Source organism: Erythranthe guttata, chromosome 2, assembly GCF_056151865.1.
Source record: "Erythranthe guttata isolate IM_541 chromosome 2, IM_541, whole genome shotgun sequence".
NCBI lineage: Eukaryota > Viridiplantae > Streptophyta > Magnoliopsida > Lamiales > Phrymaceae > Erythranthe > Erythranthe guttata.
In genome coordinates this window covers 2,156,761-2,171,043 of record NC_142534.1, presented here as the reverse complement: position 1 = coordinate 2,171,043, position 14,283 = coordinate 2,156,761, and the positions used below count along the sequence as shown (strand labels likewise).

Here is a 14,283-nt window from a genome sequence, read left to right as displayed (position 1 = left end):
ACTATAATTCGATAAAATTTATCGAGTGTAACATAGAATAAACTGGTATATTCTCAGGTAGCTAGATTAGGTATGAGTGATTTCTTTTAATATAAAATTTTTAACATAAAGACTTAATTTTTGTAAATTTGTGCATGAAAATATGATTAAATGTATAAATAATGCAATTCAGAATTTTATTTTATATGGGTGAATGTAGTATTAGTACATATCATACCAGAAACTAGGGCGAAGCAGATAATAATAGCCAAAAAAGATGCAAAGAACTTCGCCATTTTAAAAATATATATTTTTCTTAGTAAAAGTTAATATATAATATATGTATCCAATCTATTTCTGATAATTCTTGTTGCATGGAATGTTCTTATATACTAGTGTTGTTGGCGCATGCAATTCAGCACTCGAAAATATTATACTAATTATTATAATTAATTAAAGTTCATGCATTTTAGATATTTTTAAATGAAATTTTAGGGATATTTTATTTTAATTGAACATGCCGATAAAATACTTTGCTATGAATGCATACATATACAGTATACTACTTTTCAATACTGATGAATCTTAGAATTATTTTTGCCGACAAAAAAAATCAAATTAACATATAAAAATTAGCTGGCTGCTAAGTTAACTAGGTCATCAATCGTTCGTGTACCCAAATGCTAAAATGAATAATAATAATAATAATAATAATAATAATAATTTGCGAAAATAGATACCCTATAAAAATGTATTTTTAATATTGCCTCTCTGAACCCAAAATTATGGTTCAGATACTATAAATTAGAGAAAAAATGGAAGAAAATAATTATTTAAATATGTGAAATAAAAATTATAGAAAGGAATATATTATACCAAATTGAAATATTTAGTCATGAAATTTAAATCACAGCATTTACAACTTCAATTCGAATCGTCCACTCATTTATATTTTCCATCTTCATTGGCGTATGTCTTCATTTTTGCTTTACGAATATGATTTTTCATTTTTTTTTTATGAATATACGCAAATAGAGGTTACAAATATACCTAAAGACTCAAAATTTAAAGACATTAAATAACACAAGAAAATTACAAAAATGACATCAGGATTATAGGGTTGCCAAGGGTTTATTCGATTTTATATATAAAAATTACTTAATAAAGAAAATACTCCATAAACTACAAGCTAGTAATTAATAATTAATTGACCATATTATGAGGAGCCATAAAATTGGTAGCCTTTGAACTTGGAGGGCATTTATATAAACAATAACAAAAGTAAACATTATTCCGACGATATTGACCCTTCGGTCGTATATGGCAAGCTGAACTAATCAGGACATCTTCACCGATCGCACTTTCGCATACGCTATCGCACACATCGGTAAATGAACCGGCACCACATGGATAATTTATTTCTATCTGGCAAGTTTGCGTGTTTGCTCCTAAAATACCTGCATTAGAAGAAAAAAAAAATATAGAGCGTATGATTATTGCTAGAATTTTATTTTATATATAAAAATAATTAAAAAATGCCTAATTGAAAATAGTAATTTTTTTAATACCTGAGAAAAGTGTGGAGAACACCATTAAAGTAACGAAGAATGAAGCAAAGAGCTTTGCCATTATTCTTATTTATTTATTTATTTATTTATTTCTAATGAAGGTTTGGAAGACTGTATTATCGCACCCTTTATATTGGATCTTTTTTAATAATGCAATTTAATTAAGGTAAGGTTTACTAAGGTAATTAATTATTCTGGCAATTAGTTAATTTAGGTATTAATTGATGTCACATGGAATATGCAATTATATTTTGTCTGTAGAATGATGAGTAATTAAGGGGAGTATATATCTTAGTAAATATTCTGAGAAATCCCTAGTTATACTGATTTAAAAAAAAAATGTTTTTTTATCATAAATAAATGCTTTTTATTTTAATTACATTGATCAAATGCATATATTTTTAGGGGAAATTGGCTAGACACCCCTAATTTTGAACTTATATAGGTGGAGATCCATTCTATTAGATGAATATAGGTGTAGGTCCTTGACAAATAAAATAAAATAAAATAATTACTGTATAGACTTAAATAACCTTCAATTAATATTTATATATAAATAGTTATTGGGAAATTGAGGGAACAAATCCCACAAATCTCTCTCTTTTTCTAACACACACGTAATATATATTTCTCTCTCTCCACAATCCCAACTCTCCCCCACACCCCACGCCCCTTACCCTCTTTATCTCTCTCTTATACCTTTTTCTCTCTCTTAAGAGAGCCATTAGTTATTCTTGAAACCATATTTTTTTTAATATTAATTGTTTGAAACCATATATTTTTCTATATTAATTTTTATTTCGTATTTTTGGACGGTATTGTATTTTTTTATGTTTGCATTTCCTAACTTTTTTTACTTCAGCAAACCAAATAAAAAATAAAAAATTAACAATCAAAATAAATTTACAATATATAATAGAAAAATGCAAATTGCAATTTATAACTTAAAATAACATAAACAATAAATAACAACGCAAATAATAAATAGTAAACGGCAAACACAAATAATAAACAACAAACATAGTAGACAAAAACAATAAACAACACTGCCCCTAGTGCATTTTTTACTCAAGCAATATGAAATAGTTTCAAAACACGAAATACAAAATAAAAGATGTTATAACAAACACCAAAAAGCTAATTTTGGTATAGAAGCAAATTAGTACGTTAAGTACAAAATACTTCAAGATACAACTTTTCTGACACATTTAATTTGGTGTACTTTGAATTTATGTCGGTTGAAGATGTAAACAAGTGAAACGAGGTTTGAGTGAATATTGTGTGATCCATGGATCTTCTGTAATAACTTGTTCTTTGAGGACTTTGTTTGCAATCTAATTTGCTCTTGTTTTTCCTCCTTTGGAAGACGTCGAAGAGTCATTTAATACCTTGCTTCTTTTTTTTTCTTTGACGTAGCTGTTTTAGCACACACAAAATAAAACTAAATAAGACTTTCAATTGCAAACAATAAATTGCAAAAATGAACAAAAAATGGCAAATTAATAACAATAACTGCAATTACAAACAAGGAATTCAAAGTGTAAACAAATAAATGCAAACAAGAAAATTTCAAATAGAAAATTACAAATAAGAAATTCAAAGTGTAACAAGCAACTGCAAACAAGAAAATAATGGTTCGATTGCAAACAAGAAACAAAGTGCAAACAAATAGCAAACCACGTGAACATCCACAAAATAAAGAAAACAAGAACAACAAAATGCATACCACAAGAACAACAAAAAAACAAAAACACAATGTTTCAATAATGCACAATAAAATGCAAATTTCAAATAGCAACACAAACGACAACAAATAAACATCAACAACTGACTGAAAAAAAATGGAAACAAAAATGTAAAAAATACGTTAAACAATCATACAAAATATAAATCGAAACCTTTAAAATGTGTGAATAATTACCTCAGATCGATGCTCCAATATCAACATTTTTTTCTCCTGAGATAAAAATACCAATAATGGGTCGTTAAATCATCATCAAACATCTAAAAAAATTGGAGAAATAAAAAGGAATTAATTACCTGGACTTTTACGTTTCCGCACCATGTTGTTTGATATTGAAGTTCTTCAATTTGGCGTTACGAGGATGACGAACAGCAAACAAACAAATCTAGGGTTTTTTATTTCAATTAAAAAACGATAAAACATCAAAGGAACCATAAACAAACAGCAAACGAAAACATCAAAGGAACCATAAACGAACAGCAAACGAAAACATTAAAGGAACCATAAACGAACAGCAAACGAAAACATTAAAGGAACCATAAACGAACAACAAACGAACACAATTTTTTGTGTTTTCTGCTTTTGCGTTGGAGAAGATGAAAGAAATATAAAATCGTATTTTGGGATTTGAAGATTTGCAACGATGTTGTCTCGGGAGAAAAAAGTGGGATTAAAACCTCTATAAGATTGACTATTATTTGGAGATTTTTATTTTCTATATTTTATTAGGGGTATTTTAGACACTATAAAAATAATAAATATAATAAAAATAGGGAATTAGTAGTTGGATTTATACATATAAAATCTCTTAGAGAAGGACCTATAGCAAATTGCCCCATATTTTTATGGACAAAATGCACTTCACCCCTTATTAACTTTGCATTTTCGCACTTTTCCCTCCTAAAAATTCAAAAAAGAGATAACCCACTCTCAACATATTGTTTCGATTTGCACTTTGCCCCAAGAGATAATTTTAGGTGGGCATCGTGCAACAAAATTAATATTTTAAAGGGGCAATGTGTAGAAAAAAATGTTTTTAGGGGGCAACGTGCAACAAAAATGAACATTTAAAGGGACAAAGTGCAACAAAAGCACTCAATTCCGTTGAATAATCCATCCGAATTTTTGTATCAGAGCAATGTGCAACAAGAATAACATTTTGAAGGGGACACTCATTTTTTTTTTTTTTTTGAGGGGGTAAAGTGCAAAAGTTATAAATTTATAGGGAATGACGCGCAATTTGCCCTATTTTTATTGAATTTTTTTTTAGAGAGAATATATTTTTATTGATCAAGAACGATGCTTATTTCTTATCATGGGAAAAACAAATCGTTACCTAAATCCCAACAAGGAAACAAAATCACAAACATATGAAAAAAAGTCGTTATTTCAGTTGGAAGTTGGGGCTAAAGTCGCGTGCGGACACTCAAAAACGCAATGGCAATAAGTGTAGGTTTTGCCACGTGTCCCACCAACTCGTCTACAGTATGTCTCGTAAAGACGTCTTCCCTTAACAAAATAGGCGCACGTGCTCACGCACGCATTTGGGAGTTCCTCTATGCACTGGTAGTTGAGATTCACCGTACACGTGTACTCCGACGAACCCATATAACCTAATATTTCCATAAATAATTAGAGAATAATAAATAAATTTAATAATTACAGTTTTTTACTATTTCGGGCAAATTACGGCCAACTCTGTGTTATGGTCAAATTACAAAAACCCTACTCTTGTTTGGGTAATTACAACCACCACTCAGCTTATGTATTATCTTATGAAAAGATCCCTTCATAGGTAAATTTAAGGGTGTTAATTCGGTAAAACTGAACCGAAATTTCGGTACGCCAACATTTCGTACCGTTTACTGAACTAAATATACGATTAGGTTCAGTAAATAACCAAATTACAGAAATTATGTAAACATATTTAAAATGAGGGGTTGACTGTAATTACCCAAACAAAAGAGTTTTTTCGTAATTTGACCATATCTAAGGAGTGACCGTATAATTTGCCCTTACTATTAATTAGGTGAAAATTATGTACGAATTTAAATCAATGAATCATCACATCTCGTGATTTAATTTGGATGCCTGTTACTTGAGATCATGTACCAATTCCTCTATCGAGAGTCGGTTATCGATTTTTTCTGTCGAAATTCGAACCGAACTTCATCGAAAGATTATAAAATTCAGTAACAATTTTTGGTGTATATATATATACCTGAGAAAAAAGAAATGAAGATTGTGACAAACAAAAATGATTGCAAGAGCTTTGCCATTTTATTTATGGTCCTGGGAATAGTCTTAATTTGTTGGTATTGGTCTGCAAATTAGAATTTATAATATTTTTAAATAATATAATTTGGTAACTCACATTATTAATCATTGCTAATCAGGAGATACTGGAAATTAAAGATTATGTTATGCTAATTAGATTAATTTAATAAACTGCAACATAATTTATTATTGGTTTGCTTTTTTTTTTTTCTTTGGTAAGGATTGGTCAATTACATTTTTGTTATTTCATTCGGATATTGAGAACCAAGAACCATTTTTAGTAAGAGAATTCGAACCTTCATTACACCTAATTAATTGGGTAAATTATACTTACATCCCTGAAATATGTTAAAATAACTTTAAGGTTCTTATGATATCGGTAATTACAATCACCCCCTAGTGGATGACATGGCTCCCACAACATTTCTTAACCCCTAACTCTGTATTATCTCTACCATTTCTTGAAATTAATAATCCGTTAGAACTCTAACAATGTCTCAGGGGTGATTATAATTACCGATATCATAAGGACATTAAAGTAATTTTAGCATATCTCAAGAGTGTGTATGTGTAATTTACCCTAATTATTTTATTGTACGTGAGCGTGGCTTACCTAGTGCACTTCATTAAGTATCTACAAATTAATTAGTTAGACGGTGTTGCTTGGTTTGGGAGATTAACCATGATTAACTAAATAATAAGACTTTGTTTGATATTTAATATTCCCAATTAATTATCGGGTCGACTCGTCAAAATTACATTATCATTGCTTATCTTGCCTTATCTTATTTTCTATGGAGTTTTCTTTGTTGGACGTCGCCAAATCTAATAAAATAATTGAGTTTAATTAAATTATTCAATTTTATCTTGATTAATGTTATATTGGCAACCAAACAACCTAGGCTGGATTTGTATCAATTCTCTACTAACTAAATAATTTTGTAATTTCGAATGATTTTATTGATTAATAATAATCCCCTTGCAAAATTAAAGGGTGACATTTATTTTAAAGAAATAATTAACACTTCAAATAACATCTACAGAATGGGACTCTTCTACCCATTCTGCATTCGGTGTTAGAAATTCTTGAACCACCAAAATTGATTGCACAAACTGAGTCACATGACCCTTCTACCCCCAGTACACAGTCAAATCCAATCAAATCCACTGGACATAGTTTTCCATAACCCAAAGTACCTACAAAATAAAAAATAAATAAAAAAAACTGAATAATATCAAGTTTAAGTTGGAAAATTATCCGACTTGTTTTTGATCCTTGAGATGCTACATCTGATGAAAAACATACGCATGTATGAAATTCATTGAATATAGCATAGAATTAACGGTTGAAATAAAAATAAAATTGTTTGAGGAATTACCGGAGAGGAGTGTAATGAAGACTGTGACAAACAGAAATAATTCCAAGAGCTTTGCCATTGTATTGCGATGAAATTAGCTAATTAGTTTTATATTGCTTATTCTGAATTTGAAATTGCAGTTTGTCAATTGTTTTTTATAGTGCAATTATTCCTAAACATATTGCCAATTACAAATCAAATAAGTAATATATGGTTTATGAGGATTTAAAAATCTTTGCCAATCAGGATCCAGGATACATAAAAATATATATGGTTTATTATTTTGGAAAAAAGTATTTGATGCTGATTTGCCACACTCGGAGTGTCAAACCAAAAGAATACTAAAATATATTTTTGAATATTGGGTAGGTAAATTGCACATATTTCTTTGGGTAAATAGCAATTAACCCCTGTTGTTTGAACTTTATGCACACGACGCCCTTGTACTTTTAATATAAACACATCACCCCCTATTGTATTCCACTTCGTAAATAATCATGCTAAATAGGAAGAAGAATATTTTTAAAATACAAACGGGTTAAATGCTTGTATGAAAATACAAGGGGGTCGTCTGATATATTGAAAGTACAAGGGGGTCATGTGCACAAAGTTCGAACAGGGGAACTGCTATTGTCTATCAAATTAAACTTCACTTCAAATCTATGCATCTATCAAAACAACTTGGAAGAACAGAGCAAATTTTCTTAGCACAATCCATAAAACAGCTGATGTTACAAAATTAGGTCAAAATGCATTATGACCTAGCAAAAGGCTACTTGACATATTTTCCTCGTTAACTTGGGAATTTAAACGTCGAAGATTCTAGTCCACAATTCAATGGCATCGATATAATTTATCCATTGTCGTGTTTTTATGCAGACTCTCGTAAAAAATGACAAACTCCATTTCGCTCTTCTGCAATCCTATATAATTTATAATTTCAAGCACACCAAATTAGAGCAAAATCGAATACCGCAAGCCAAAACGGATTTTGAAAACACTTAAAAAAAATGATACATTGTTTTATGACCTAATAAAACGGTGTGCACGTATAACCTGAGATATCAAATACGGAGATCTTCAATGTCGGGCAAGAGATTTGCACTGTTCAACGATATCTTATCCGCAAGATTGACCACTAGTTGACCGCATGCACCACTTATATCTTGGCCCATTTGCTTCCGAACTGTTGTTCGGATGTTGTAAGTGCCTCTTAGAATCTTCTGGAATTTCGTGACTTTCATATCAATGCTAGTTTTGTAGGAACTCAAAGAACCAATCGGATTAAAAGGAATCAAATTTATAACCTGTCGGAAATTCAAGCGTAAATCGAAATTAGGATTTTGTCTATGGAATGTAGAGCAGAATTTGTTGTGTAAAAAAAAAGCTTACAGATTCCAAATTCTCCAGCAATTTTCCGAGCTGGTGGGCGTGCTGCTCTTCGTCGTTCACTCCATCGAGCATTATATACTCAATAAATATTTTCTGCTGACTACAGAAGAAACCGAATGAATAAATATTTTGGGGAAATTGTAATCTAGGCAAAATAATGAGATTGCAGCTTAAAGAATATAAAATAAAATAGTAAAAAAAAAACCTGTTAGTTTGATATTCTCGCAAAGTATTCATTAATTTTTCCAAAGGGAACGCCCTAGCAGCTGGCATTATTTGACAGCGGATTTCTTGTAACGGTGCGTGCAACGAAACTGCTAGATTAATTCCTGGTAAGTCTTTGTGCAGCTTGCTAATGGCATGGATTATGCCGACCTGAATATTTAAGATGGTATAAGTATGCTATATGAAAAATAAAAATAAAACGAAAAAAATAAGTATCTAGCAAAGAAAACGAGATATTGTATCGCACCGTCGAGAGAGTAATTTTCCTCGGTGACAGCTGAAATGGAGGAGCTGTCATAACTCTTATCGCTTCCACCACGTTAGAGTAGTTATTCAGTGGCTCTCCCATTCCCTGTCGAACAAATAATCACGAAAAGATTAATTATCAACCACAAATCCGCACAGCAATTACCAAACGAGACAATCTTGTTTCGATTTTGAGGATAAGCAAAAACATTTGAAGCAGTTGTTTCATCAAACATGGTTCGTTTTTTGGCTAAATTTAGACGTATGATCAACCACATTTATAATACCTACCTACGGCTACGACAAAAACTCCAAGTGCAGATTAAAAACACATGAAAAGTTCGTTACTTCAACAACATTCTCAAAATAATTCAGTTCCTACTTAACAACCAATAAATTCCGAAATAATTACATTAACATAGTGAAGTAGGGAGGACGGTACCATAAAAACAATATTCCGAATAACAGATATCCGAGAAGCATGTACTAATTGTTCGACAATTTCTCCGGTTGAAAGGTGGTTCTTGAATCCCATGGTTCCCGTTGCACAGAAATTGCAACCCATTTTGCACCCGACCTAAATTCGGAAAAAAATAAAGTGTTAAACCAGTAGTATTCAGACAGAACACAGAGCAAGTCATCTCAACACTTAAATTAACAATAATGCCATTTGACCAACACATTTTTTTATCGAGTACCTGAGAAGATACGCACAAAGTTGACCTCGGACCACCGGAACGAGGCTTTCCGTCACATATACCCAATCGCGAATCATATCGCATTATCACAGCCTCAACAAATTCTCCATTCTAGCAACGAAAAATGGAGCCAAGGGTATTATAGTCCACATATTACCCGATAACAACCATCAACATATATACATCCGTTGTACGCATTATGTGTATATAAAGACATTTAAAGTTCAAGTTAATTTCATTTCATTCAGATGGAAGCTTTCAGCTATAAACAAAACAAAATTAAGCCGAAAAACAAAACGCGAGTTTATTATATACCTTCAATTTGATGATGAGCTTGGTGGTGACCTGGTCGGAGGAATTCACGGCGGAGTGGAGAGTGGAAGTGCAGATTTTGAACTTGGATTCGAGGAGAGAGTAAGCTGCTGAGGGCAAAGACGGGATTTCGTCCCATCGGCGACAATTAGGGTTCTTCAAGATGTGCTTCCAGATTACGGGCACGAAATTAGGGTTTAGGCCCGCGCTCTCGAATTCCGATTTAATGGCGGAAGCGTCGAATACTGATTTGTACGCCATCGCCGGAGTTCGTTAAAAATTCGCAGTTCGAATTTGTTAGGGTTTTCTTTTTTTTTTTTCTTTTTCCTTTTTTCTCAGTTAACCGGTTGTTGGTCTCTGAAAATATAGATATTTACTGTTTTACCCTCTAATAACATCTTTTTTTTGGTTTTTTTATTTTTTTATTTTATTTTATTTTGTGCCTAATTTAATTAGAATAGTAATTTAAAGACTCATACTTAAACAAACACAACACTTTCAAAGAATCACTAGTAATTAATTAAATGTATACATTATGCTGGAAATTGAAGAATTTACACTTGTTTAATTTTAACACACAAAATAATAATAAATAGCACAATCTAATTATTCAACAAAATATTCCATATTTTATAATTTCATTTCTATTTAGCGGAAACTTGGTAATGCTTGGCAGAAGCAAAACCCCTCTGCCTCAAGCCATTTTCGGCACTCAGCGGCGGGGAAGCCGAAGACAAGTAACCGGCTGAGGTCTGCGGCGGCTGGAAATCGGATCGGGTGCGGCGGTGGGAGGATCCGTCGACGGAATCTCCGGCGAGGAGGAGGTGGTAGCTTCGGCCGATGGAGTTCTCCGACAGGGAGCGGTAAGCATTTTGCGGCTTCTGCTTCTTCACGGCGCGGAGGAGGAACGGTATCAAGCCTTCCATTTTCAAGCAACGGGTGGCGGCGGCGGCGGCGGCGGGTGATTTAGATTTCTTAAGTGCTTTGCTAATTGAAGTAGATAAAATGTGATTTGTTAAACTTACAGAAGGCCGATATGAATTTATATACTGGTTTTTTTGGTCAGCTTAGCTGAAAACGATGGGAAACCAGGGGTAGTGGATATGCTTAATGACTTTTGTACCCTCCGATTGAATATAATTTTCTGAAAAAGGTAGGGGTCTGTTTTGGGTAAAATTCGATTGGAAAATTGCCAAAAAGTCAAAATTGTTGACTTTAATTGTCAAAGCTCATCCACAGATTAGCTCGCAGATAAGAATTGGCTGATTTTGACCGCTTTTCATGAATTGATTTTGACCTTTTGCAATTTGCATAGTAATCCAACAATTATGCGGCGGCTATATTTTCATAATCAAATTAAAAAATAAAACACATGCTCGTTATCACAGCTGGCGTTGACCACCACGTTTTAAAATTTGACTTAATTTGAAGTGCACCAATTGAGCACTATTAGGAAGATGCTTAGTTTGAAACGAAACCTCAATTAAGTAATTAACATAACAGAAGACAAATTTGAAAATTTGAAATGTAGCTTCTCACCAGCATCTTCTTTGTTAATGGGTGGAATCTAGCTGTTAACTCGTTGTTTTAAATTGAAGTCAAATTATTTTTTATTTTTTTTTTCTCTATTAAATCTCTGAATTTTAGTGTTGAAATGTTATCCCGCGCATCGCACACGAAAAAAATTTAATTAAAAAAATCAATTAAATATTATCTTATAACAGAGAATCTATAATTTTATTGATTAATTAGAAAAAGGAAGCGGAAAGAAAAATGAAATTTCGCAATTATTTTATTGGAGCCCCTAAAGTAAATTTCAATTAAATAAAATTGCATTTGGGGTCAACAATAATAGGAACATCTACAAGAGCGGACGTTATATTGGTCAATTATGCAATCGCCGCCTATGTAGTTTCCTCTGTAAGCTCCACCGCATAGTCCATCGCACGATCCCTTTATCGACACGTAACATTCCACTCCTACTATATTATTCACACATACATTTCTATCCCCTAGACTATCTGTCAAGTGTAAACAATTAAATTCAAAACTATCAATTTTTATTATAATGCAACTACATATGTTTTTTTAATTAAAAAAATCAAATAATCAACAATTAATTGACTTTTTTTTTGTTGAAATATAAATTAAAATACAATATAAGTAGCTGAATGAAATGAAAACTAAAATTCATGTACCAGATATTAGAGTGGAGAGGAGTAGGAGACCCAAAATTGAATACAGAAGCTTTCCCATTTGTGATGTGGAAATTATTTGTAATGATTGGTGCTTGTGGCAGTGATTATATACTGATAAAGTCATTAAAACTAATTATTATTTATTTCCTAAAAATCTTACATAGATCTATTTGTGAGATTTTTGTAAATAAAATTATAGGTAAATAGCACTTATCTCCATTTAGTTTGAATTTTGTGCACATGACCCCTTATACTTTCAATACAGTACATATAAGCCTCCCTTGTATTTTGATTTAAGCACGTAACTCCCTTCTTTCAAAAAAATTATTTTCCTAATGAACATGATTATTTACAAAGTGGAATACTATAGGGGGTTTATGTGATTATATTAAAAGTATAAGAAGGTTGTGTGCTCAAAGTTTGAACTATAAGGGGGTCATGTGCTTATATTGAAAGTATTAGGGGATCATATTCACAAAACTCAAACTACAGGGGGTTAAGTGCTATTTACTGTATTTTGTAATGATATGGATAAGTATAAGCCCATATACCTTTTTAAGGCTGGACTGTTATGAAAGTCGGCCCAATACCTTTTCAAGGCCTCGTTTTGCCAACATAAATAAAATTATGCGTAATGACATTTTTATCCTCCGATTGCGTATAAGTTTCTGAAAAGGTAGAGGGCTGTTTGGGTGAAATTGGTAAAATTGCAAAAAAGTCGAGGTTGTTGACTTTAACTATCCCACGGATTAGCGTGTAATGGGCCTATTGTCCTACAGATTAGCGTGATGTTGACAGTTGGTCGAAAGTCTCATTTATCTCATTGTTACTCGTCCTCATACTATTTTAATTTTTCGAAACAAAGCAAAATTAAATAAATTGATTTATTTTGAAACGTAACAAAATTAAATTCACAATAATGGAAGCATCTACAAGATTTGACGTTATGTTCAATCCATAGTGCAATAAGAGGCGACATAACTCTTTACATATGCTCGCTCCGTAACAATATTTATCACACGATCCAACTGTTGACATTGAGCAATCAACCCCTACTATACCGTTCACGCATACTCTATCCGATCCGAAGCTATTTGCAAATTAAACAATTCAATTTATTTCGTGTAAATTTTAATTATTTATGTCAGATTTAATTTTTCTTTACTGTTGCGTAATGTATTGTCACAGTTCATAAAACCAGGTTGTAAAAACAGAAATAAAAAAATTCAGTTTTTCGTTATTGATAGAATCCTAGTTTGGTTCTAATAGTTACCAACTTACCATCCAATCAATATATATATATATAATCCAAATAAATAAATAACATTTATTTATTTTGTTATATATGCATGATAGTTAATCCAAACATACTTAATCTTAATTTTGATTCTCATATGCCTATAATAGTTACCATGTATGGTCATATTTTAAGAAATAATGCTAATGACTAATTAATCCAAAAAAATTACAGAGTATTTTCGACATTCAATAAATCTAATACTAAGAGGGTGTTTGGCTAAGCTTATAAGATGTTAAAAAGAGCTTATAAGATGTTTTAGAGCTTATAAGTTATTCCAAAGTGTTTGGTAAATTTTTAAAGAAAGATCTTATTTTTTTTTAAAATAAGCTGTTGGAGAGGAAATAAGATCTTTTTAAATAAGTACCTCTACCCCACCTTTTTATTTAAGATCTTATAATGAGTAAAAAAATGAAATAAGCTGATTATCCAAACACTCTAAAAATTAATCCTAAAAATAAGATGTAACAGCTTATCAGCTCTAAAAACATCTTATCAGACATAAGAGCTTATCAGGTGTTTAAAATAAGCTTAGCCAAACACCCTCTAAGTCTTATTTTTTTTCTTTTCTGAAACAACAGTGAGTAGATTACAAATACTATACAATACAATATTATCATAATTAATTTGCTAAAATGGAATTCAGAAGATTATAATCATATTACATATATATAGTAAATTCAGTATATATAGCAGATCGTCCAACAAGGAATGACCTAGCGATTGGAACAAGTGAGTCTGTGCTAATTGATCTACGTTCGAACTTCTTACCAATTATTTTACTAATTGAGTCCAGAAGATTTTGTAATATAATTTAAACAATGTTTGGGAATTACAATTAGGTAATTTGATATAAAATTTAAATTATATTTTTATAAATCCCAAGAGTCTAATTTATACTAATTTAATCAAATGCTATGAATATGTACTCTTTTTTTTTTAAGTATGAATATGTACTCTCTCTCTTTATTTTTTATTTTATTTTTTTA

General features: G+C 31.3%; 1 protein-coding gene and 1 long non-coding RNA gene across 4 annotated transcripts; both read right to left on the bottom strand.

Annotated features, from left to right (window-relative positions):
- Nucleotides 1-2,584: 2,584 nt before the first annotated feature.
- LOC148772099 (uncharacterized) lies at nt 2,585-4,025 on the bottom strand. Its single transcript, XR_016030048.1, has 3 exons — nt 3,588-4,025; nt 3,469-3,504; nt 2,585-2,963 (listed from the first exon to the last, which is right to left on the bottom strand). It is a non-coding gene; the product is annotated as an uncharacterized LOC148772099 (long non-coding RNA).
- A 2,480-nt stretch (nt 4,026-6,505) lies between these two features.
- On the bottom strand, nt 6,506-10,159 carry LOC105957475 (Radical SAM superfamily protein). 3 transcript variants are annotated; one of them, XM_012981396.2, is made up of 8 exons: nt 9,803-10,153; nt 9,488-9,598; nt 9,232-9,366; nt 8,791-8,895; nt 8,524-8,693; nt 8,319-8,418; nt 7,983-8,233; nt 6,506-6,765 (listed from the first exon to the last, which is right to left on the bottom strand). In XM_012981396.2, the coding sequence occupies exons 1-7, from the start codon at nt 10,058-10,060 to the stop codon at nt 7,991-7,993; spliced, it is 1,122 nt and encodes a 373-aa protein (XP_012836850.1). In that variant the 5' UTR covers nt 10,061-10,153; the 3' UTR covers nt 6,506-6,765; nt 7,983-7,990. The 3 variants fall into 3 exon arrangements, with proteins under 3 accessions (XP_012836850.1, XP_012836851.1, XP_012836849.1); XM_012981397.2 differs by lacking the exon at nt 6,506-6,765 and adding an exon at nt 7,608-7,849 and having other exon boundaries at nt 9,803-10,159; XM_012981395.2 differs by lacking the exon at nt 6,506-6,765 and having other exon boundaries at nt 7,608-8,233; nt 9,803-10,159.
- Between the last annotated feature and the right edge of the window lie 4,124 nt (nt 10,160-14,283).